We start from the raw sequence: 26,624 nt of genomic DNA on the forward strand, positions 1-26,624 counted from the left end.
TCCAGAGCCTGCACCCCCAACCAGAGCCCTCACCCCACACCCCCGCCCCATGCCTCTGCCCCAGCCCTGATCCCTCTCCTACCCTCCGAACCCTCGGTCCCAGCCTGGAGTACTCTCCTACACCCCAAATCCATCATCCCCACGCCAGAGCCTGCACCTCCAGTCAGAGCCCTCATGCCCCCCTGCACTCTAACCCTCTGCCCCAGCCCAGAGCCCCCTCCCGCACCCTGAACTCCTCTTTTCTGGCCCCATCCCAGAGCTCGTACCCCCAGCCAGAGCCCTCACCCCCTCCTGAACCCAACCCCAATTTCGTGAGCATTCATGGCCCACCATACAATTTCCATACCCAGATGTGGCCCTAAGGCCAAAAAGTTTGCCCACCCCTGTACTAGACTGTATTGTACAGCCCCTCCCCTAGCACAAGCAAAAGTAAGGGAAAAAAGAAAACCATTGTTGAGGGTTACATCCCATGATCCCTACACATGTGGAGATGGGGACCACGTGAAGATCAGCAATGTGGATGTTCCCCCTGGAAACAAAGCAAAGGGATATTTGAATGACAGCTACTAACCTTAAATCAAGTATCAGGAGGTAGCCATGTTAGTCTGTTTCCACAAAAGCAATAAGGAGTCCGGTGGCACCTTAAAGACTAACAGATTTATTTGGGCATAAGCTTTCGTGGGTAAAAAACCCACTTCTTCAGATGCAAGACCTTAAATCAGACTCTCTGGTAGGACAGGGATTTTAATCAATCTCTTTTCTGCATGGACTTTCTCAAATCAGCTCCTAGAGGTTCTTGTGTGGGCCTGATGGGGGGAGAGAGAAGACCCAAGTGATCAATTCATCTCAAGTTGGACATGTTAATGAGTATGATAAATACATATAACATTAGCTGGGGAGGCAGTGTTGCCTAGTGATAGAGCAGGGGTCTGTTCCTGGGTCTGCCGCAGGCTTCCTTGGTGCCAGTTATTGCCAACGATGGACCCAGAGCTGCGCCTCTGCCGCCGGGACAGGGTCGGGCTCCCTGCTCAGTCTCCGCTGGAGGGGGGTGTCTGTGCCCCGCTGGGGGCGGGAGGGGGCATCAGCCTGGCCTGGAAACCGGTGTGTGTGTGTTCGTGGCTAGGTCTTTCCGCCGCGCTCTGGGCAGGCCCGGGGACACTATGCCGTGTGCCCCGCTTCCCCGCACGGCTCGCGGGAGGGGACTCCCTCAGCCGCCACCACCCCACAGCAAGGCGAGCAGCGCGCATGCGCCTCGAGAAACATCCACCCCCCCCAACGGGGCAGGAGGCCCGAGCGGGAATACGAGCCCCAGAATGCCCTGTAGGACTACAAATCCCGGCGTGCCCCGCGCGGAGCCAGCCGGTGCGCAGGCGCGGTGTACTGGAGGGGAGAGAGATCTAGCTCCGGCTGACCAGCTCACGGCGGGTGCGAGGTGCGTTCCGAGCAGGCTTCCCCCGTGCCCCAGGCCAGGGAGCCCTTTGCTGGGGTGCGCGCCCCAGGGCGTCCCCCCGGGTGGGGGTGAGCCGTGCGGCTCCCCAGCCCCCGCGAGAGCCCCTCACCGTGACGCTGGGCAGTACCCGGTGGGCTGGTAGCCAGAGTGGCCGAGGCTGGCGAGCGCTAGCGGGCTGGGGCAGGCTGGCATGGGCCGTCCTGGGTGGGAGGCGGTGCACGGGAGAGCAGCCTGGACATGTAGGCGGGCAGCACTGGCAAGGGGCGCTCTCCCCTGGGGCTGCCCCTTGCCCCTGTCGAGCTCGTGGCTTGTGCCTGACCCTGTCTCGCTCCATTGCAGTGCAGGGAAGCCATGTCCCAGCCCGGCTCTGCTTGCCAGCCGCCGCCTGACGTTGACACAGATGACTGTCTCCAGGACTATTCCTACCTCTTCAGCCCGGATATCCTCAAGTGAGTGCAGGGAGAAGCGGCTATTTCTGGGCCCCAAACATCCTAGCTGTTCTCTGGCCCATGACCTGTACTAGTCAATGGTTATCTGCACTTTGCTCCTGTCCTGTGTACCATAACAACCCTGCCTCACGCCTTTCAGCCTGAAAAGTGGGGGAGGGTGTTTTCTGGGAGGTCCTCCCAGGAATTGTCTTTTTATTTAGGAATGCAGGATTTGTTATATCACAGCTGGTCACTGGTCCATCAGATCCAGTATTGTGCTTCTGGCCATGGCCAACATGATTCTCTTTATTTGTACAGCACACAAGTGTGTGTGGTCCTTCACATGTGTTGATAAATTAATATATAGTGCTATTCATCAATATATCTCAAAGCTCTTTACAAAGGTGGTCAATATCATTATCCCCGTTTTACTGATGGGGAGACTGAGGCACTGTAGGGTGAAGTGACTCTCACAAAGTGACTCAGCTGGCTAGTGGCAAAGTCAGGATAGAATCCAGGTCTCCTGAGTCCCAATCCAGTGCTCTATCCATTAGGTCATGTTTCTGCCCTATATAAATAGGGTAGCTTATACTCTACAGGCAGGGCTGTCCCTAGGGGAGTGCGGGGCCCAGGGCGGAAGTGATGGATTCGTCTCTTCCGGGACCGACCATGACAGCCAATTGCACTGGTCGGAACCCCCCCTTCAAAGCCCGGGGCCCGAAGCGGTCGCCCCGATTCGCCCTACCCAAGGGACGGCACTGTCTATAGGTTTCTGCTGCAAAGATATTATGATCTAAATTTATGCTTCAGAGAAAGTTGACCCCTCCACTCATATAGCTAAAGACCTCTAGCCTACTGTGCAGTGCTGCATATGTGGGAAGGGATGTTCCTTCCGCCACCTCTGGTGGTCAGCTCATATCTTGAAGCTTGAGATTTAATTACTCTTCTCTTAGCACGTATAGATTCAGATTCCTAATGTTATTCAGCCCCTTGGATTTGGATTAACATCCCCATTTATAGATTTAAAAGTACTGTGTCATCAGTGAAGATGCTTGAGACCGGCCCTCTCTATGGAAGGGTTTCTGCAGACAGACAGATTGCTATAGCAGATGGACATTGCTGCCTCAGTAGCTTCAACCTCAGGAGTGTCTCGAAACTGACCCCTACATTCGGAGTCTGGGACTAAGTATCCTGAGCATGCTATTTAACATGGTGAGTGCTAGTATCTGATCTGCTTCCTAAAGCAGCCCCCATGCCAACAGCCCACTGTCTAACTCCAGGGGGTAGGGTATTTGTTGCTTCTGTGAGATTGCTGTGCATGCACTTACCGTCACCGCTGTGTCTTTGGCTTTGATCAGAATTGTTGCCCTCCATGACTGAGGCAGGGAAACATCTAGATGAATTCCATGTGTGAGAGTTTGGCTTTGAACGGCTTTACTTCCTCTGCCAACAGGGGCAAAGTTGCGTTCATCACTGGAGGCGGCTCTGGGATTGGATTCCGTGTAGCAGAGGTTTTCATGAGGTATGGATCTCTGATCTTCCGTGACAGTTTTGTTCCCAGTCCACCCCATCTGCTTCCTCTACTTTCATATTCCCCAGCTTCCTCCATTTGTCGTTTAGCTGAACCAGCCCAGAGTATTTCCCTCAGTATAGCTTTTGTCTGATTCCTGAACTCGCCCTTTGGAAAAGCCTAACTTTGATTTTTGTGACTTTTCATTTTGCTGCTGGCTTTGTACATACCAAAATCTATTGAGAGAGGCCATTCTCTTGTGCTTTCCAGCACAGTTTTTCATGTTCAAACAGCTAATGCTCATATATTTTCATAGCAAATATCTTAAAAACATAAAGTAAAATCACTCCATGGCATCTGTGCTGTATCCTTTGTATATTCTGATATGTATAGCTTGTCCAGAGAGGATCCATCATATTAGCCAGATGGATGATTGGAGGAATGCTTGTGTTCCATTCCTGTCTTTCAGATCCTGCCAGTTAGATTGTATCAAATGCAGAGAGAGACTTCTCTGGTCATGTTAACCATCTAACTTGTTTAAATCTCTTTACTTTTGTGCACTGAACGTATTGTTGGTGCTAATTTAAATTCTAATGAATGTCCGTCATTGCTGGCCATTCCTCTCTGTACTTTCTGGACAATTTACTCTGTAATCTGGTTGCTCTCCAGAATAACTGTGTAATAGTATCTTTACTTTTGGTAACATTTGTAATAGCTTTCTAACTCTGATTTAATTTAACCTGAGCACGCTATGGATTGAACACTCTGAATTCGCTCCCATGCTGAGCCCTGTCGGGTTCTCTTTGCTACAATTTCCTGTTGTACTTTTCTTTGGATGATGAATCCCCTATGCACTGTTACTGATGCATAGATTTTAGGGCCAGAAGGAAGCATTCTCATCATATAGTCTGACCTTCATAACACAGGCCAGAAGACCTCACCCGGTGATTCCTGCATCCTGCCTTTAACTTCTGTCTGAGCTAGACTAGATCTTTCAGAAAGAAAGAGGGAGCCAACTTACCTTTGCCAGATGCCCATTGTGGAGAGTGGAAGGCACATCATGAATAATACCACTTGCTCTCAAACACTATAGAAAAGAGAAGTGAGCTCAACCTGTCTCCTTCCCTGAAAACACTGTGGTGAGAAATTCCTAGGCATTCCTGTGGCAGAGCTCAGTTTCAGGTTTACTAAGCCACTGTGGGTGTGACAATTAATCTCTGTAAAGATTTTGAGGTAGAGGAGCTGTGTGCGGTCTGTACGAGGCATTCAGTGTCCCCATTGGGGTTTCTTTGCAGGCATGGCTGCCGTACAATCATTGCCAGCAGGAACTTGCAGAGAGTAGCTGAGGTGAGTAGATGGGAGTCTGGTGGGACAGGAGCTGGGAAATCCAAGACCATTTTTGCATATTTCCAAAGAGACCAGAATACGATAGGGGCAGTAAGGCATGGTGGTACTAAACACCTAATGAACTCCACCGTCTTTTGTCTCCATGCACATCTCAAGGAGTATGGTCCGTTCCAGGCACCTCGGTATCCGAAAGATAACCAGTGAGCTGAGGGGGTATGACAAGGAGTAAAATTGGAAAAGATGGGGATCGATATGAAAATCCAGAGGTGGATAAAGAACTGGTTAAAGGGTAGACTGCAGCGGGTAGTACTGAAAGGTGAACTGTCAGGTTGGAGAGAGGTCACCAGTGGGGTTCCGCAAGGTTCGGTTTTGGGTCCGATTTTATTTAATCTATTTATTACTGACCTCGGAACCAATTGTAGGAGTGGGCTGATAAAGTTTGCGGATGACACAAAGTTGGGAGGTATTGCCAATTCGGAGAAGGATCGGGATATCCTGCAGGGAGACTTGGATGACCTTGTAAATTGGAGTAATAGTAATAGGATGAAATTTAATAGTGAGAAGTGTAAGGTGATGCATTTAGGGATGACTAACAAGAATTTTAGTTATAAGCTGGGGACGCATCGGTTGGAAGTAACGGAGGAGGAGAAGGACCTCGGAGTCCTGGTTGACCGCAGGATGACTATGAGTCGGCAATGTGACGTGGCTGTGAAAAAAGCTAATGCGATCTTGGGATGCATTAGGCGAGGTATTTCTAGTAGGGACAAGGAGGTGCTGCTTCCGTTATACAAGGCGCTGGTGAGACCTCATTTGGAGTACTGTGTGCAGTTCTGGTCTCCTATGTTTAAAAAGGATGAACTCAAACTGGAACGGGTACAGAGAAGGGCCACTAGGATGATCCGAGGAATGGAAAACCTTTCCTATGAAAGGAGACTCGAGGAGCTCGGTTTGTTTAGCCTAACCAAAAGAAGGCTGAGGGGAGATATGATTGCTCTCTTTAAATATATCAGAGGGATAAATACCAGGGAGGGAGAGGAATTATTTCAGCTCAGTACCAATGTGGACACGAGAACAAATGGATATAAACTGGCCGTGGGGAAGTTTAGGCTTGAAATCAGACAAAGGTTTCTAACCGTCAGAGGGGTGAAATTTTGGAACAGCCTTCCGAGGGAAACGGTGGGGGCAAAAGACCTCTCTGGCTTCAAGATTAGGCTAGATAAGTTTATGGAGGGAATGTGTTAGATGGGATAACATGATTTTAGTCAATTAGGCAATAATGTGCCATCGCTGGTAAAATGAGGGTCCGGCTGGAGAATCTTGCCTGTATGCTCGGGGTTCTACTGATCGCCATATTTGGGGTCGGGAAGGAATTTTCCTCCAGGGTAGATTGGCAGAGGCCCTGGAGGTTTTTCGCCTTCCTCCGCAGCATGGGGCAGGGGTCGCAAGCTGGAGGATTCTCTGCGACTTGAAGTCTTTAAATCACGATCTGGAGACTTCAACAGCTGAGTTAAGGGAAAGTGGGTGGGTCAGCTTTTGTGGCCTGCATCATGCGGGAGGTCAGACTAGATGACCATAATGGTCCCTTCTGACCTTAAAGTCTATGAGTATTAGGATAAGGCTGAACTAAGAATTCCTCTTGGTGAGATCTGTTGCATTTTGGATTAGTCTTCCAAGGGTAGTGGTGGAAGTTTCAGTGCTTGAGTTATTTACAGCAGGACTGGATGGAGCACTGGAAACAGAACAAGGAATAATGGTCTCAAGTTGCAATGGGGGAGGTTTAGGTTGGATATTAGGAAAAACTTTTTCAGCAGGAGGGTGGTGAAGCCCTGGAATTGGTTACCTAGGGAGGTGGTGGAATCTCCTGCCTTAGAGGTTTTTAAAATCCGGCTTGCCAAAGCCCTGGCTGGGATGATTTAGTTGGGGATTGATCCTGCTTTGAGCGGGGGGTTGGACTAGATGACCTCCTGAGGTCCCTTCCAACCCTGATATTCTATGATTCTAAAAATCAATTGGAATAACACCACCACCCAGCTCTTATCTAGTGATTTTCATCCATAGATCTCAAAAGTGCTTTACAGAAGGGGTGGGAGGTTCCAATATCATTATCCCCATTTTACACATGAAGAAACTGAGGCATAGAAAGGAAGTGACTTTCCCAGGGTTACCCAGTTAAACCAGTGGCAGAGCTGGAAATGAGACCCAGTTCAGAGTAGTCCTGTATTGGCTACTAATCCTGTATTGGCTCCAGAGGATGGACTACCTGGGACCTAGCAGGGATTTTCCAGTCACTACATGTTGTTTTTTGCATGATTAAAAGGCAGGTAAAAAGAATGAAATTCTAGAAAGTAGAGGAAGAAAAAGGCCTCGTAGGCGCTGTCTACACTGGTAAGTTTCTGCGCAGTAAAGCAGCTTTCTGTGCTCTAACTCCTGAGGTGTGTACACTGCCAAGCTACTTAGTGCGCAGAAACTGTGCAGTTTCAGCACTGTAAAAAACCACCCTGACAAGAGGCGTACAGCTTTCTGCGCCGGGGGTACAGTGCCAAGGTAGACGTAGACACCCTGGTCAATTACAGCGCTGCGATTGGCCTCTGGGCGGTGTCCCACAATGCCTGTTCTTGCCTCTCTGTTCATCGGTTTGAACTCTACTGCCCTGCCCTCAGGTGACCAAGCATCATCCTCACCCTGTAAAATCCTTTGGGATTTTGAAAGTCTCCTTCCTGCTTGCTTGGTGATGCGTGCAGTGGTCTCAGCGCATCTTTCCAGGTGACCGTGCCTGCTCCACGCACCAGGCGATCCCCCACTTGAAGCAATGCCGAGCTGCTGGACCTCATCAGCATTTGGGAAGAGGAGGCTGTCTAGTCCCAGCTGCGCTCCAGCCATAGGAATTGTGATACCTACAGACAGCTTTCATGATGCATGACAGAAAGGGGCCATGAGTGGGACACACTGCAGTGCAGGGTCAAAGTGAAGGAGCTGCGGAACGCCTACCATAAGGCGTGGGAGGCAAACTGCTGCTCTGGTGCTGCGTCCATGAGCTGCCAGTTCTACAAAGAGCTGGACGTGATACTCGGTGGCGACCCCACCTCCACTGCGAAGGCCACTGTGGATACTTCGGTGGCTCGCGTGCCGAGCCAGGAGGAGGAAATCTTGGACGAGGGGGAGGGGGACCCAGAGGCAGAGGATGACTTGGAGGTCAGAGATGCATGCAGCCAGAAGTTCTTTTCTACCCCAGAGGAAGCTAGCCAGTCACAGCTGTCGGATCTTGGTAAAGCACGAACAGGAGAGGAGGCCCCTGGTAAGTGGAATTGATTTGGGGAATTGCTGAAGCGAGTTGTTGGGGGCAGGAGGGTTGCAGAAAGCAGGCTTGTGTCTGTATGATGCGCGTACCACCACATGCCTAGTCTGAGCGGCAGAACAGGCTGTTGATTGAGGCAGATTCCCATGAAGTGAGGGAATCCGAGATCTCCAGGAAACTCTCATGGAGATACTGGGCAATCTGCTGCCGCAGGTTCTTTGGCAGAGCTGCTTTGTTTCTTGCCCCATTAACGGTAACAGGGAGGAGGGGTGTGGAACATTGCTGCACACAGGGGAGCCTCATAAAGGCCAGGCCAAAAGCCGCAGTCTTGGAGAAGACCCTCCCTTGATTTCCTGCTCACCCTCAGCAGCGAGATATCTTCCATAATGCACACAGCCTGTGGAAAATGTGAGGACAGGAATGATTATCAGCCCTCCCCCACCTCCCACGGTGCTGTCTTTCCCCAAGAGCCACGTGCCTAGTGTACAGTAGGGTCCAGGAACACTGATTTACCCTGCCCCTGCAGCTACTCACCATTTTGGGGATCTTGTGGCTCATGTGTGCTTGCCTGGGGTCAGCCAGTTAGTGACAGGTATGTGAATACTGGCTGTGTTTTAAATCACTGAATCAGTGTATTGCAAACAATACTGGTTCTGTAAAATGTTGTGTTTTGGCTTCACAGAGATGACCTTGGGAGCCCAGCCTCCCTCTTTATCGGCAGCTGAACGGCTGCACAGAATTAGAAAGCAGCCACGAAGAACTACGGAGGACTTTCTGGTGATGTTATCATGCACTATGCGGCCGAAAAACGGGAATTGAAGGAGAGGCGGGACAGCAAGAAGAGGGACTGAAAGGAGAACATGGCATGCCAGAATGAAGCCACAGAGCGGCTCTTAAATATTATGGAGCGCCAAGTGGACACGCTCCAGGCGATACTAGCTCTTCAAACCGAGCAGCTCTGCACCCACCCTTCCCTGCAGCCGCTGTCGCAAAACTCTTTCCCATGTGCCCTCCAGACACCGCCAACACACTCCCAATCTCCTGGCTCCAGTCTGTACCCGTGGCATTCCACTCCTCCCCCCTCACAGTCCAGCACTGTGGACTCCCAGTACCCCCTGCACTCAACACCCATCCCTCTGCAGTTTGGCCCTGCTGAAATACAGTACTTGCTGCACTGTACTCCAAAGTAGAAGGATGGATATGATCCCTGGACATACACAAATCTTTAACTGTCCTCAGACCCCCACCTCCTCCTGGGACCTTCCCTTCCCCCATCCCCCTCAGTGCTGATGTGTTTTTTTTGTTTGACTCTCTCCTCCAGTTGTTGTTTTTTAATAAAATAATTTGTTGGTTTGAAAGTAATCTTTATTCTATTAATTGAAAGTAAACGGAGCCATGCAGAGCAACAGACAGTTATCTTAAATCTTCATATTGTATCGTCTGCACCAATCACAATCACCTCCTAGCATTACAAGCACTGCAATCCCGAGCATAGCAACAAATATCAGTGGCTTTCAGCTTCAGATCGCTGCCTCAAGGCATCCCTGATGCCCCGCGACCCCCTCCGCCTTCCCACAGCTCTTAGCGGCAGAAGAGGAAGAGATGTTCTGTGGGATAGCTGCCCAGAGTGCACCTCTCCAAGTACCGCCACAAGTGTGAACATGCTATTGCGCCGGCAGCTGACAGTGTGAACACACAACAGCGATTTCCCTTCAGCGCTCTCTGAGCGGCGCTGTAACTTTGCCAGTGTAGACATACCCTTAGACTTGACTATGCATGAGGAAGATGCCTTAAACAGAATGACTTTGTTAAATTGAGCTTTATTTGTTTTATTTCAATTGAATCAAAGCCTCCAGTTGCGAGTTGCTGATTTCCATGCAGATTCATAAAGTAACAGCAGAACATCTGATGTAATCCAGCATCCCCTTCGCCCTGTGTAGAATTCACTGAAATGGAACAAAGATCCAGATAGAAACTGGAGAGTGAATCGGTGTGACTGATGGGCTGCTTAAGGTGCAGGATTGCAAACCCCGAGCACTTGAAAAATCATGAGTTGGGCTAAAAAAAACCCTACCTGATTAAAAAAAAAAAAAAATTTTTTTTTGGGGGTTCTTTTTTGTATTTGCCTTTTGGGGTCTGAGTCTTTAGGGGCCACTAGGTTACATTTTCAAACTTTTCTCTGCACTTATGAGAGCTAGAAACTTCCTTGTAATTTATTTATGTAATAAAAGCTGAGCATCCCATGAAATCACCTGACTCCAGGAGCTGGGGCTTGAAGAGAAACACCAAATGTTGTGGAACTTGTGCTAAAATTGCAAGAGTTGGCAACATGGCAAGTCATGGGCATGCATCAACCCATTCTGATGTGCACTTAATTGTTTGAAGTTGTGTGGGAGGGTGGAAAGACCAACAAATAAAAAAGAACATCCTGAAAGTCACAAACCCTACCTCTCCAGGCCAGAGGGCGTTGGCCGTTCTCACCCTGCTCATGCGGGGGTGGGGGGAGGGGCACTGTGATGCTGCTGCAGCTGATAAGCACACAGGCTCTGCCACCATCCTCGTTTCCCTGTCTGCCCAACGCTCACTGGCTCCAGGTCCCTGGTACTCTTCCACAGGTTAGGGGTCGGGAATCACCACTTGGGTTTTCCTCACAGCAGTAGCAGCACGTGGGGCTCTGACAAAGCTGAAGCTCCTCCAGGGAAGGTGGCGTGTAGGTCAAGGGCAGCCTGGCTATCTGTGGTCCACCAGCACCTTGCTGGCCTTCCAGCAGTCGTGTGCTGTACATGCCCTGCGGGATCTGTCCCTCAGCGGGGGGCTGGAGCAGGGAGAGGCTGGGGCCGCAGGACCTGGCTTGAGCATCAGGGACATGAGTCATAAATGTGGGGGCCCCAAACTGTGCTTTAGGGATTTCCTCCTTCACTCCTGGGACTGGCCCCATCCCCAGGAGTGGTGGAGAGCGAAGACTGGTTGACTCCTGCCCTGGGCAGTCTCCCAATCCAGCCCTGCCATGTGTCCTGGGGGGCAGAAAAGAGAGAAATGGTGTTGGGGGGAGAGGGATACAGAGAAAGACACATGGTGAGGAGAGAGATCAACGGGCTCAGGAGCTGCTGCAGGAAATCTGGAAATGGCTGGACAAAGAGCCTTCAGGGTTGAATGAGGCATGAGTGAGGGGTGTCACGCAGGGTATGGGGTGAGACAGTGATGACCTCATAAATCTGTAGCGGGGTGAGGGGGCAGAGTCATTCTGGATGTGAAGGGAGACACTGACCTAAGAGTTAAGGGCCTCTCAGCCAAGTACCACATTCCCCCTCCCTTCCCCCCCCCACACCAGCTCAGGCCCCCTCTCATCCAGACCTTTCACACTACCCAAACTGGGCCCTTGGCCCTCCCACTCTGCTCAGAACCTTATTGATTATGGTGAAAAGCAGAAAGCCAGAGTATCCTTAATTGTAGGGGAAACCAGTCTTTCCCATCTGCCCATGCCCAGGAAATAGTTCTGCCCTGTCTCATCTCTCCTTCTCCTGGGTTCCTCACCACCTCTCCCAGGCCTTGGGGGACTGCAGCTGGGTCCCCTATCCATTCCCAGGCAGGAGCTGGGGGTGGGCAGTCCTGCTGCTCATAGGGGAGTGGCTCTTACTGCTCCCCAGCCAGCTCATGGCGAGGAGGGAAAGCTCCACTGGCCTTCTGCAGCAGCAGCCCTGATTGGCTGCCCCTCCCCTGGAGGCAGCTCAGTGGGGCAGGCAGCCAATCAGACAGGGGCTTCCCCCCCTCGGGAAAGGTGGAAATTGGGGCTGGGCAGGAGCATTTCACGTCATACCCAGACGGCTCTGCCCCAGCACATCGCTGACTTGGGGGCAATGGGGAGGAGAGGGAGAGGCTCCCTGCTGTCAGAGTGGGGCTGCCCAGCCTCCAAAGCCCCGGCCTTCCTTCTCGTCATTGGCTGCAGCTGTGGAGGGGCGGGGCACAGGCTCTGCCTCCCCTGGGCCATCACACAGCTCCTTGGGGTCTCCCAGCGTTGCTGCTCTCTTGGTTTCCTGCTCTCCCTGGCTGTGCCCATAGATCATTTGTTCTTTCCCCTTCTTCCTCTGTTCCCACTGGCACAGTAGCTATGTATGGGGTGATGGAGTCCAATCGTGCGAGTGATGTGACAGAATGTGGCCTTGTATTCACACCCTACACGCTATTGTAATGATCTTTGTCCAAGGCACGCCTTGGGAGGTATCATTTGAAAAATCATAACTTGATGATCAGTAACATGCATAAACTTTATGAACATAAGCTGATGTCATGGCTGTCCTGTGTTTCCCAGATAAGTCTGGGAAGTGGCTAAACCAGTTTCTCTGAGACAAAGGGCAAGCTGATGCCCCAGTCAGGTGTCAACAAAGCTGATGGGCGATCACCTATGAAGTGGCCATTGCTTGGCAAGAAAGCGGGGGCAGGGACAAAGAGATCTGGATCTTAGCAAAGAAACAGCACGAGGTCTCCTTCCTCCACCAGCCCCGTCTCTTGGTTCTCAGTTGGAAATGCTTTTCAGAGAGGGACTGAAATTATAAAAAAGAGGGACAAACACTCCAAGAGACCCCTCCTATCTCTCCCTGTCCATCTCACTCTTTGCATCTGAGAAGACAAAAGAAGCAGCTGTTGGACTCTGTGGGAGGGGTCCTGACCTGACATTTGGCCAGCAATGCTGTTTGTGGCATTGCCAACCCCAACAGTTCAGAAATCATGAGTCAGACCCACAAAATCATAAGATTGGCCTAAAAATCATGAGATTCTTGTAAAAGATTAAATCGTGGTGGTTTTTAGTCCACCTTTGGGTTTTTGATCTCCCCCTGCCTACTCTCAGAGGATCTGTGACTAGCAAAGTACTGCCTGTTCTTGCATATTTATTGAAAGGAAGAGGATTTTGGCTCCTGCTGGAGGAGCTCTCTCAATAGTACAAAGAGCTCTTACCTTTATGCAATTATGGAGCAGGACCTTCAGGGTCCACTCTCTATCTCTTGCCCGCCCAGGCCATGGCAGTCACCTGTTCCCATAGCTGCCAAAATGTTTGCAGCTCCGTGCAGGACATTTTGCACCAGTGTGAAAAAGTCATTAGTCTCCCCTAAATGGTCCCCTGCCACTGTTTGTGGGGGAGACAGCTACATGAGGGACATTAAAGACTCGCTCACTGATGAGGAACATCACACATGGAGCTTCACAAAACGTTACTTCCCCCCAATAGTCTATGAATGCCCCATACCTTTTGTGGCTCTATTATTGCCTCATATCCTGCTGCTGTCCTGCAGGAAGCCCTCACTCAGGACTGGGGAATGCAGAGGAAGATGATGCAATTTTAACTCTGCCTTGCTCCTGGTCAGAAGCAGCAGCAGTGCCTAGAGCAGAAAGGAAAACCCTGGGGAAATGAGAAGGAGGTGCTGGTGGAAGCTGAGCTCCAAGCAGCTGCCCGGGGAGGCATTATACAGCCCTGGCAGAAGAGGTGTATTGAAGTGGCTCCCCAAAACAATGTGCATCCCAGGGCAGTGGGAAGAGGTGGGGGATGGAGGGCTCAGCCAGGGCAGTGAGCTGAGGTGGGAAGAGGCAGAGAAGCTTATTTGACAGCAGGAGCCCTGGCCGCCTGGGGTGGGCTGATAGCAATTTCTAAGTAAAATTAAGCCTGACTCTGAGAGTTCTAAGGTGAGCTCATGAGCCAGGCTTAATTTTACTTAGAAATGGCATCTTTCACAACTAATTGGCGAGCGTTGACATGTCTGCTGTTGGAAGCATGTGGTGAGAAACTTTTGCTTTGAATCTAATATAGTTTGTTAGGCTAGGCACTAGAAATGTTTTTGTCTTTATTTTCTTGTAACCATTTCTGACTTTTATACCTCGTTGCTTGTACTCACTTAAAATCTCTCTTTTTAGTTAATAAACTTATTTTATTGTTTAATCTAATCCAGTGCGTTTAACTTAAAGTGGCTGGGTAACTCTAAGGTAACAAGCTATTGTATAAAGTGACAAAGAGTCCTGTGGCACCTTATAGACTAACAGACATATTGGAGCATAAGCTTTCGTGGGTGATACCCACTTCGTCAGACGCATGTGGTGGAAATTTCCAAAGGCAGATATAAATATGCAGGCAAGAATCAGACTAGAGATAACGAGGTTAGTTCAATCAGGGAGGATGAGGCCCTCTTCTAGCAGTTGAGGTGTGAACACCAAGGGAGGAGAAACTGCTTTTGTAGTTGGCTAACCATTCACAGTCTTTGTTTAATCCTGAGCTGATGGTGTCAAATTTGCAAATGAACTGAAGTTCAGCAGTTTCTCTTTGGTGTCTGGTCCTGAAGGTTTTTTGCTGCAGGATGGCTATCTTTACATCTGCTATTGTGTGTCCAGGGAGTTTGAAGTGTTCTCCTACAGGTTTTTGTATATTGCCGTTCCTAATATCTGACTTGTGTCCATTTACCCTTTTACGTAGGGATTGTCCAGTTTGGCCGATGTACATAGCAGAGGGGAATTGCTGGCATATGATGGCATATATTACATTGGTGGATGTGCAGGTGAATGAACCGGTGATGTTGTGGCTGATCTGGTTAGGTCCTGTGATGGTGTTGCTGGTTTAAATATGTGGGCAGAGTTGGCATCGAGGTTTGTTGCATGGATTGGTTCCTGAGTTAGAGTTACTATGGTGCGGTGTGTGGTTTCTGGTGAAAATATGCTTAAGGTTGGCGGGTTGTCTGTGGGCAAGGACTGGACTGCCTCCCAAGGCCTGTGAAAGTGAGGGATCGTTGTCCAGGATGGGTTGTAGATCACTGATGATGTGTTGGAGAGGGTTTAGCTGAGGACTGTAGGTGATGGCCAGTGGAGTTCTGTTGGTTTCTTTCTTGGGCTTGTCTTGCAGCAGGAGGCTTCTGGGTACACGTCTGTATCTGTTGATTTGTTTCCTTATTTCCTCGTGCGGGTATCGTAGTTTTGAGAATGCTTGGTGAAGATCTTGTAGGTGTTGGTCTCTGTCTGAGGGGTTGGAGCAAATGCGGTTATACCTCAGCGCTTGGCTGTAGACGATGGATCGTGTGGTGTGTCCGGGATGGAAGCTGGAGGCATGAACGTAGGCATAACGGTTGGTGGGTTTTCTGTATAGGGTGGTGTTAACGTGACCGTCACTTATTTGTACCGGGGTGTCTAGGAAGTGGACCTCCCGTGTAGATTGGTCCAGGCTGAGGGTGATGGTGGGGTGGAAGCTGTTGAAATCGTGGTGGAAATCTTCCAGAGTCTCCTTCCCATGGGTCCAGATGATGAAGATGTCATCAATGTAGCGTAGGTAGAGAAGGGGCGTGAGTGGACGAGAGCTGAGGAAGCGTTGTTCCAGGTCAGCCATAAAAATGTTGGCATATTGTGGGGCCATGCGGGTGCCCATAGCGGTGCCACTGGTCTGGATGTATATATTGTCACCAAATTTGAAATAATTGTGCGTGAGGATAAGCTATTGTATATTATTCCCTTAAAGTAATACCGGACATAATACATTTGGATTGTCCAGGAGAGTGCTGGACAGTACAAGACATACATTTCTGAGGGGAAATCTGGGATTGGGAGTTGTTGGGGTCCCCTGGCAAAGGTAACTAAGGCTGGTAAAAGCCAGAGTGTAACCCATGTGTGGCTGGCAGGCTGCAGGTACGCACAGACGCTCAGGATGTGGCTTGCCTACTGAAAGATTGTTTGTGATCGTCCCAGGTGGGAGTCACTGCAGCAAGTATTGAAGGGACCCAAGATTGCAGTGGGGGGGTGACACAGCCCCTCACTGGTCTCGATTGCACCCCGGCTTGTCACAACTGGCCATTCAGTTTCCACCTCTAGGTTAATTACTTTTGGGCTGCTGCAACCACACCTTTGTATTTACCAGAGCAAAGTCTGCCTTGCAATGGAATGGGGCTGCTCTACACTGGGAGTTTACATCGGCAGAGCTACCCCTCAGGGGTGTGAAAAATCCATACCCCTGAGCAACGGCGCCATGTTGACCTATGCCCAGGTGTGGGCAGTACTAGGTGAGCAGAATTCTCTTGACTTAGCCCTCAGTCCTGCAATTGGATCCTCATAGTGACTCTTTATGCTTGCATGGAACTTTATTGTGCCTGTGCAGACCTGATGGCAGGATTGGGGCTTCATATTGTAACTCTGTCAATAATGAGATGAACCTCTTTAGATCTGTGAGATTCTTGGAGGGTCTTAGATATGCTGCAGTATAACAAGACTTCACACAAAAGGCAGAATGTTTTGTTCTGTAAACCATTTTAAACGCCAACCCTCTTTTCATTCAGTTTCCAGGGGCAATCCTGGCAATTACAGGCCAGTAAGCCTAACTCCAGGCAAATTGGTTGAAACTATAGTAAAGAACAGTATTGTCAGACACAGAGATGAACACGATATGTTGGGGAAGAGTCAACATGGTTTTTGTAAAGGGAAATCATGTCTCACTAGTCTATTAAAATTCTTTGAGGGGGTCAACAAGCATGTGGACAAGGGTGGATATAGTGTACTTAGATTTTCAGAAAGCCTTTGACAACGTTCCTCACCAAAGACTCTTAAGCAAAGTAAGCAGTCATGGGAGAAGAGGGAAGGTCTTCTTATGGATCAGTAACTGGTTAAAAGATAGGAAACAAAGGGTAGAAATAAATATTCAGTTTTCAGAATGGAGAGCGGTAAATCGTGGTGTCCCCCAGGGGTCTGTACTGGGACCAGTGCTGTTCAACATATTCATAAATGATCTGGAAAAAGGGGTAAACTGTGAGGTGACAAAATTTGAAGATGATACAAAACTACTCAAGATAGTTAAGTCCAAAGCAGACTGCGAAGAGCTACAAAAGGATCTCTCAAAACTGGGTGACTGGGCAACAAAATGGGAGATGTAATTCAATGTTGATAAATGCAAAGTAATGCACATTGGACAACATAATTCCAACTATACATATAAAATGACGGGGTCTAAATTAGCTGTTACCACTCAAGAAGGAGATCTTGGAGTCATTGTGGATAGTTCTCTGAAAACATCCACTCCATGTGCAGCAGCAGTCAAAAAAGCTAACAGAATGTTGGGAATCATTAGGGAAGGGATAGATAATAAGACAGAAAATATCCTATTGCCTCTATATAAATCCATGGTACCCCCCACATCTTGAATACTGTGTGCAGATCTGGTCATCTGATCTCAAAAAAGATCTATTGGAATTGGAAAAGGTACAGAAAAGGAAAACAAAAATGATTAGGGGTATGGAACAGCTTCCATATGAGGAGAGATTAATAAGACTGGGACTTTTCATCTTGGGAAAGAGATGACTAAGGGAGGATATGATAAGAGGTCTATAAAAACATGATTGGTGTGGAGAAAGTAAATAAGGAAGTGTTATTTACTAATTACACAAGAAGTAGGTGTTTTCTGATGAAATTAATATGCAGCAGGTTTAAAACAAACAAAAGGAAATATTTCTTCACACAACACACAGTCAGGCTGTGGAACTCTTTGCCAGGGGATGTTGTGAAGGCCAAGACTATAACAGGGTTCAAAAAAGAACTAGATAAGTTCATGGAGGATAGGTCCATCAATGGCTATTAGCCAGGATGGGCAGGGATGCAAAACTATGCTCTGAAGTGTCCCTAGCCTCTGTTTGCCTGAAGCTGAGAATGGGCAACAGGGTATGTATCACTTGACAATTACCCGTTCTGTTCATTCCCTCTGAAGCGCCTGGCATTGGCCACTGTCAGAAGACAGGCTACTGGGCTAGATGGACCATTGGTCTGACCCAGTATGGCCATTCGTATGTTCCAGGTTGTTGGTCTGTTTCCCAATTAGATGCTCCTGTGTGGTCCTGCTAACCCGTATGATAATGATGTCTATTGAAAGCATTTTTTAATGGGTGCCAGTTCTGTGTTTTCTGCTGGAGCTTTGAGTCTGCCTTTTAGCAAATGGCTTATGAGAGATTCTCTGTGAGATTTCTCTGGAGACTTATCCGTGGGAGGAGGGTGGAAAGAACACAGAAAGAACATACCATAGCCAATGTGGCTCAAGAGGCACTGATGACTCTTACTTGGCAATGAAACAGAGGAGTTAGAGATTAAAAGATCTAGCAGCCCAGCCCTAAGGGCCCGAGCGGGGTGGTATCCTGCGGTATCGTCATCCGTGCTTTGTCTGTTCCAGTTCAAATGACACCGGCAATGACTCTTTCCACAGTCTGGTAGATCTCACTGTTAGGAAGCTTTTATTGAGACTACATTTTACTTTTCTTAGTTTCATTCTATTGCTTTTAATTACATCCCCAGCCTAAGCAATTCCTCTCCATTACACCCATCAGATACTGCCGACTGTTACCACATCCTCATTAGCCATCGCCTAACCAAGCTTAAATTTTAGCTCTCTCAGTCCTCCAGTGTAAGCCAGTGCCAGCAGCCTCTATTATTTTTTGTTGTTCTCTCTTGGATCCCTCTAATGTGTCAATATCTCTCTGGTAATACAGTGCCCAGAAGTGAACACACATTCCTGCTGTGATCTTTCCAACAGAGCCTTGATGTAAACATCCCACACACTCAACAGAGTAATTTATAGGTTATAGCTACATACAAGAATCACTTCACTCACCACCAAAATGCAGCTGCTTCTGGGGTGGGATATGGCAGCTGTTTAACAGCACAATCATATGACAGGAGACACAAACAGCTGCCCCAGGTCACGACAGGGACAGAGGGTCCTTCTGCCTGATATGTCCTTTTGCTGATGCCAGAGTATGAGTCTCCCCTCTGGTTCCTAACAGCAGGAGGTAGGACTGGGATCCCTAATACAAAATCTTTCTCTCTCTTTTCCAGGCTGCCAAGAAGCTGGAGGCTGCCACTAGTCAGCGATGCCTGCCTCTTTCTCTAGACGTCCGGCAGCCCCAAACCATCATGGCCGCGGTGGACGAGGCTGTGAAAGAGTTTGAACGAATTGACATCCTCGTTAACAGTGAGTTGCTTGCGAAGCGGGGGAAGTGACAGGATTTTACAAACCTGTGTGTTTCAGGGAACAAATTCATCACCAACTGAGGGTCAGGAAGAAATTTGCCCCGCCATGGAGGCAGTGTTCTGTTAACGTCTGGGTGCATTGCTGGCATGGGTACCATCGTCTGAATGCTGGTCACGCTGGAAACAGGATGCTGGACTAGAAGGAATATTGCTCTGTTCTGGGTGAAGCTTCCTATGCTCTCACTACCCTGTGGGAGCCTGCAGTGCCAAGTGACATGAGAGGCTGGGAATACTGGTCCCATAGAGGTAGTGGACTGACAACTGTCTGCCAGAAAATGAAGTGAGGAAGGGGGCAGTCAAGCCTCATTCCCAACCCAGCAGGGTTCCCCACTCATCTTTGTTTGACTCTACCCTGTTCTGTATCGCCCACTTAAGCAGCAATTCAAGCAGCCTCTGCTTGACTGATCTGGAAATTGATTGCAGCCAACCCTTTGATACCCAATTGTCCCAGTAGCGTTCTTCCTCAAGAGCCAGGGGTGGCGATGCCAGGGGGAACCCGGGCACTGCTCGCTGAACAATGAACCCTTCACCCAGTTCTGGGACATACTCAACTACTGTATATAAAAGTGTATCCCTGCCTGAAAGGTCTGTGCGCAGCTGGCTGCTCTGCTGCTCCAGCGAGCTAGGGACTCCAAAGCAGGAGCTGTAAGTCTTTGGGGACTTTCCTGACACGGCAGAAGCCTGAGGGGCACTCTTAAAAATGTCCTTTGCTAACTAAAGTGGGGGCAGCTAAGGCAAGTTACAGTGCCCCACCTAAACCGAGGAGCCAGAAACCATTAGAAGTTGCACTGGGCAGCCTGTGTCAGTGTGGCTCTGGGTTGGTAGCCTCGAGGCAGATCGCGTGTTCTCTATATAGTGAACAGTTAGGAGGATTGTACACGTGCACTCACACCCTGTCCCTGCTGCGGAGGAAGGGAGGGAGCAGCACCCGATGCCCACCTGGTAATAGATCATAGCAGTCTCACTCCCCCGCTCCCCACTGACTGTGCCCCTGGATGCTCTCCCTCTCCAGATGCTGCTGGTAACTTCCTGTGCCCGGCCAGCGCTCTGTCCTTCAATGCCTATAAGACAGTGATCGACATTGACACCCTCGGCACCTTCAATGTCTCCAAAGTGCTCTATGAGAAATGCTTGAGGGTAAGTTCATCCTACACCAGGGGACGCGCTGCTGGGGAGTCCGTTGTGTTGATAAGAGGGCGGGGGTTCGGGTCCAATCATGGATAAGCTGTTAATAAAATCCTTGCTTGTTATTATAGCGTTAAACAGTTACGTGTGGTCTGGGGTTCAAGGGCATGTTATCACCAGTGATTCCCTTTGTACCAATCACCACTGAAAAATCTCTTTAACCTTTTATTAAAACACAGCGAAAGCATTTGGAATGTAAAGTATTAATTGTAACATTGTTCCTTAGTCCCTTTCCATTCAACTGCAGAGAGTCTTTTATGGGGGAACCCCCCGTTTGCCAGGCGTTTAGATTGGGGGGTGGAGGACAGGAGGAGAGAGAAAGGGTTAGCTTTGGATAGTCTATTGAAGTCCAATCCTGTTTCCTTTGGACAAAACAAGACGAACACGTGCTTGTATCCATCCTTTCAGAAAGCAACTGCAAAGATCCTTTTCCTAGCCCATTGCTCTGACCACATCACCCCTCTCTCTTTCCATCACTCCCCTGGCTCCCTCTTTTCTAGCGTATCAAACATACGCACTTGCCTTCACTTCCAAGGCCCTGCGCAGCCCAGCCCTGCCCCACTTATCATCTCTCATCCAGTATCGAAAGGCTGATTCCAGCCTGCAGCGGACTCACGATGGCAACCTCCATCGCCCACTTGTTAAACTGTCCAATAAGTCCCTTTGTGCTTTCTGCCAGGCTGCCCCTCCTGCCTGGGAGGAGCTCCCCTTAAACACCCCCAAAGCCGCCTCCTCCTCCTCCACCAAACCCTCCTTAGAACTCTCCTTTGCCATGATGCATACAAAACACTTGACAATGATTAGGCTGCTGGTGTGCTAAGACCACAGCCGATCGTGCTGATTAATCTTGTCTCATTGGCAGCCCCATCTTATATCACCTCTCTGTCTCCTTGTGTCTTTCCTGTACCTTCCATCCTTGCAGCAGAACCTTCCCCTGACACAGCCATTCACCTGTGACAGTGAATGTGGTTCAGGCGGCCTCTAGAAAGTGGCTGCCTGCAAAATGTGGGTTATATGTAATGCTGGGGGGAGGGTGACCTTGACTTAGGAGAAGTAGATGGAGGGCGACGTGAGGCAGTGAAACACTGATTCTCTTTCCCATCCCAAATCCTTCCAGCTCCTTCACTTTTCCTTGAGGCCTCTAATCTTCTGCCATCTCCTGCCTCCTCAGGGTGCTTATACCTTTCTAGAAACGGGCTGCAGATTGTGCTGGAATGTTCCAGCCCAGCCCGGAAGGAGAGCCGTCCTATGCAGATCCCAAGCAGGGAGGTGTTCAGAGAGCCAGGCAGAGATGGCAGAACCACAAAAGTTGGGCAGACAATCTCCATTCCTCACCAGACCAGTTTCGCCTTCAGGGTATTTCTCTGGTCAGTCTGTTCGATCGCATGCCCAGGTCCTGCTGCCCCAACAGACGATATCTCTGCTCTGTTCCCTAACTCCCTGTCTTGTTTATCCAGGACCATGGCGGGGTTATAGTTAACATCACAGCGACCTTGAGCTACAGAGGGCAGGTTCTCCAGGTGCATGCCGGGACGGCCAAGGCGGCTGTAGGTACAGTAAACACACCTGACCCATTTGGTTCCTTTCTGTGTCTTTTCAAGCTGCCAAAGCCCAGCCAACTTACTGGTTCTTTCAGAGCCTCTGATGGAGAGACTTGGAAGAACAATACTGGGATCTTGGATAGTACTCCCCTTAGTACAGATAGGCTGAGTCAAGCCCAGATCTCTGCAGCACCCTCCCTGACCAGGCTAAGAGGGGTCACTCAGCCTGGCTTAACAAGTGATTCCCCCCTTGTGCAATCTCTGTACTTGCCACTTTCCAGAATGTGACATTGCAGAAAAATTGTGGTGACACAGGATGATGCATTCTGGGATACCACCAGCAAACCGTGATTGTGCAGAAAGGAAAAGTAACTGAAAGGAGACTAATGAAAGCTGGTTTGACTGTGCACCCCCCAAACCCCCCCAACCCCCCCCCCCCCCCCCCAGACACACACACACGCACACCGCCTGCGATGGAGCCTTCCGCAGATCGGTGCCTAAGCACCAATCCAAAGCCCACTGGAGTCAGTGGGAGCATTTTCACAGACTTCAGTGGTCTTTGGATCTGGCACTAAGTGACTTGCCAGGGTCACACTGAGCTGGCGACAGAGTTATGTTTAGAACCCAGGCCTGTGCTGGGCTCAGTCCAGCAGACCACACTATGCTGCCGGTCTCCGCGGCTTGTTAATGCCAGATGACTTTAATCACATGGCCTGTGGGACACATGCACAAACTCACACGTTGTCAGGGCGACTGCTGGGACCAGATGGCAGCGATAAAAGGCCCTCCGTCAGCAGGCAGGCACAGCTCCTTGGAGGGGGTATCTACAGAAGGCCAGCTGCTTCCCCAGTCCTGTGCATTCTGACTCATGTGCTTCATTCAGATGCTCAGCACCCGTCGTATCCCTGATCTGCCCTCCCCGGCCCTGCCAGCAGTGCTCAGTGCTGACTTGCAGCAGCCCTGCTGTTCCAGCCTGTCCCCCCGCCCCCCAGCCCTCTGCTATTCCAGCTCTGGACACACCATCCCCTCCACAGCTCTGCCTAAGCCCCTCAGTCCTGACCCACAGGACCCTCTGCTAGTCAATCCCGACCACTTTCACCCCTTTGCTTTTCAGACTTACACCCCCCGCCTGGCCCCGCCAGTGTCTCTCGCTCCAACCGGCAGCCCCCTCTGTTCGCTCTGAAATCCCTTCACTGTTGTTGCTCTGTTTTTCATTCTGCTTTGAATGTCCTTCCTCCCAGATGCAATGACCAGGCACCTGGCAGTGGAGTGGGGGCCCAACAACATCCGTGTCAACAGCCTGGCACCAGGCCCCATTGCGGGCACTGAGGGATACCGGCGGCTCGGTAAGGGGCTCCCAGAGAAGTCCCCAGGTGGAGGCTTCTCCTGAGAGCTAGGGCTCTCTCTGGTTAGTGCAACTATATGTGTGTAAGGGGGGAGTTTAGATGGTGTACCAGCCCCCAGAGCTCAGAATGCTGCCTCTGCCATACCCTGACCAGTGTCTTGCTGCAAGCGGCTAGTGTGTGCCCTGATGCTCGCAGGCCCTCTCTTGTGGTGAAGCTGGGCCGGGACTTTGCACCACCTTGTTAGTTTACCCTGTGGCCACAGGAGCTTAGCCGCTAAGATTCTCACCCTGGATGCTGTACAAAGGCTTGTTTCTTGCACTCAGTGATGTCCTTGCAATGTCACACAGGTGATCTAGCACTGCCTGTGCTGCCCTAGTCAGCCCCAGCCTGCTGTCTTGTTTATGAAAACATTGGCTATATTTCCATGATAATTTAAGAGACCGTAAGGGTGATGAGGCCACCTAATCCACCCTCCCTGCTGCAGGATTGTTTCCTCCTCTGTATTCTTCAGGTATCTGTCCTGTCCTAAGCAAGGGGCTTCCACCATCTTCCAGGGGAGGCTGCTCCCCAGGCTGAGAGAGCTCCGTGGTAGAACTCTTTCTTGCTCTTCAGTCTAGATCTTCCCTTCCCCACTCTCCTCTCTTTGCCCATGGGCAGATCCTCATGTATATTTCTGCATCTGCTCTAGTTTCTTTAGTGTGGCTCCCATCACTGTAGTATCTGGGCTCCTTGTAGCCCCCAAACAGTGCCAGCCAGTTTCAGCCTTTTGCCCTGGGTAGGGGAACAGCGTCCTGCTGGATAAAGAGCCAGAGGACCTTAGTTTGTTTTGTTCTCTCTATAGGTGGCGCTCATGCAGAAGCGGACAGCTACTTTGATACAGTGCCCCTCCATAGGGCAGGGAATAAGACGGAGATTGCCCACAGTGTGCTGTACTTGGCGAGCCCCTTGGCATCCTATGTGACTGGCACAACCCTGGTGGTTGATGGGGGGAGCTGGCTGACCTCTCCTAACAACTTCCCCGCACTGTTGGGTATTGCATCACACTCTGCTAAGCTCTAGGTGACGTGTATTTTCCCCTCTGTGGGACTAGATATGCTGTCCGGGCTTAATGTCTGAACACCTCTTTATGCTGCAAGCAAACCAGCGACATTGGCACAAGGGGGTTGTCCCAGGCATGATGCATTCACAGTGAGTGCGTTCTGGGTCACAGGCACTCAGGGTCACCATGCACTCGTCAGCAGCTGGCATGGTAGCCCTGGACTTTTCCTGCCAGGCAGGGGTTGGGGCTGTGTTGCACTGGTCAGTGGTTGGTGTGGACCCCATGCTGCTGTTGGTCACTGCTTTTCCTGTCAGTGCCTCCCCACTGCACATCTGGTTAATAGCGGTTACCATTTTCCTGGTGCTGTAGTTAAATGGGGTGAGGGTGGCGTCACATCCCAGAGGAGCCTCTACCCTTCTCGTGTAGACTTTCCAAGATCAGCAGTATGAAATACCTTGTGCTGTGGTGATTCATATGCAGGTTATTCGTAGCCCAGGGCCACAGGCCGTGGGTGTGTTTGGCTCCCAGGTGTGTGGGATCTCTCCAGTGGTCCTGAAGGCTTGCAAAAACTCATCTGGGATACCTCCCCTGCCCAAAGAGTCCCAGATCAACAGCACCAAGTGTGGAGGTTCCAGGCTAGGCTTCTTGAGAGAAGACTGGGCAAATAGTTAGGAAGCGCAAATGTGTGGTTATTAAATCTGCAATCTCCCAAACACCTCGCCCCATTTCCCCATCTCCCTCCCCAAAACCCACAGGGCAGGGCCACATGGGAGGAATTCCAGGCCAGCTGGTTTAGTCTGGGCACAATTAGAAAGCGTGTGTGTGAGAGGGCGCACGATGGAGCTCTGGCCAGTTCCACCAGCGCAGGATCTGCCCCCAGGTGTTCAAAGAAGGCCAAGCCATGTAATACAAAGTGGTTTAAAGGACTGTGGCACCAATCTGCCAGGAGGGGCTGGTGCATGCTTGCCCATTGAATTGGGTGCGTCATTGGCAGTGGGAATTAATCCTTGGGCCTCTGGATCTTAAAGCAGGAGCGGCACTGACTGAGCTAAAAGGCCAAGCTCTGTCAGCCAAGGCTGAAGAAGGCTCATCATCCACTATATGTGGCCCAGCTGCACTAGGGGGGATGGAGCCCCACACTGAGTGAGCTGCCCACATTCACAGAATGCCCAAGGAACTATTAGTTACAGCTGGAGGTGGCAGACCCAGGCTCGCCTGACTCAGAGCTGTGATTTGGACCTGGGTCTCCCATGTCCCGGGCGATGAGCCCTGATCGCCAGGCTGCAGAGTCAGTCTCCCTTTGGCCCAATGAATATTTTGTTATTTGTACAAAGTGGAATAGCTCCAAGAGGAGAGATTAACTGACTCTTAGTGGTTATGAGCTGTGCTGGTGGGTGGTATCTCTCCCTCTGTCCTCCGCAGGCCGCCCTCCATTTCACAAATCATTTTGGGAGGTCTTGGTCGAAACAAAAATAAATTTGGAAAGCTCTAAATGTTTGGTGAAAAAGAGCTGTGGTTTTCCAGCCAGCCCAGGGCTGTTTGTCTGGCACCTGTAACTAGCACCATTGGCCCCTGGAGAAGGTCTGTCCTTGCTAAGTAACGAGGTGCCTTTTCCCTGTGCTCCGACTGCAGGCTCACTGTGCAGAGACATGCGCAGGTGTCAGCCTCCCCTGCCCCCTCTCTCCATCCTAGCCCTCTCACACCTTGCCAAACCCATGGACTGTATAGTTGCATCATGATTTTCAACAACCCAGATCAGCTCAGAGGCACACAGGACTAATCAGAGACCCACACAGAAGTGTCCCCTGTTTAATTCATAATGTTATTTAACCAAACAACACACCAACAGGTGGAAGGGATGGGCTTGTCCTGTCTCCAAGGGCCCACGTTATGGTAATCAGAACCCACGTTAATTAACAGGCTTGCCTGAACATTTACTCTGTATTCAGAGTATGGGGAAGGTGCACTCTGTTATTCATCCCAAAGAGGTTTAAGCCGTGCTTTAAGCACAAGTCTTAAAGCAGCCTTAACTGTGGAGCTGCCTTGGCACCTCTGCAATAAGCTACTGATGTTGTTTGAATGAAGGGGCTCCCTTCCCCCCCGGCCCCCACCCCCCAGTGCTCTTTTTGAGCCCTGCCTCAGTCTAGGCCAGTCCACGATGGATTTCACGTCCATTTCATTCCCTGACTTCTATTCTGTCTTACAGATCATTGGGCCATGGAAGTGAAGAAAGACAAATGATGGACGACCAGGGACTGACAGACAGGACACTGAGCAAACACTACGGCTTTGGACATCCCTATTACACAGGATCAGGGGCCAGCCATGACCTCTGGCCATCAGCCGTTGGGATCACCTCACTGGGGCAAAAGTGAAAATGGCAAAGTTGAAGATTCAGTGTATGTCTTGGTGGGGCAGTGTTAGCGGGGGGAGGAGGGGGGGGGGGGCTATGGGA

The 26,624-nt window shown here is 50.2% G+C and overlaps 1 protein-coding gene across 1 annotated transcript; it reads left to right on the forward strand.

Moving 5' to 3' along the window:
* The first annotated feature begins 978 nt into the window (after window positions 1–978).
* On the forward strand, window positions 979–26,410 carry DECR2 (2,4-dienoyl-CoA reductase 2). The gene is given in 11 exon segments (XM_065412303.1): window positions 979–1,101; window positions 1,104–1,421; window positions 1,790–1,899; window positions 3,332–3,400; window positions 4,684–4,735; window positions 18,864–18,999; window positions 20,071–20,195; window positions 21,701–21,794; window positions 23,026–23,130; window positions 23,972–24,160; window positions 26,376–26,410. Coding segments are annotated over 11 exon segments (1,356 nt in total).
* Window positions 26,411–26,624: the final 214 nt, after the last annotated feature.

This window comes from Emys orbicularis, chromosome 10, assembly GCF_028017835.1.
Source record: "Emys orbicularis isolate rEmyOrb1 chromosome 10, rEmyOrb1.hap1, whole genome shotgun sequence".
Taxonomy (NCBI): Eukaryota; Metazoa; Chordata; order Testudines; family Emydidae; genus Emys; species Emys orbicularis.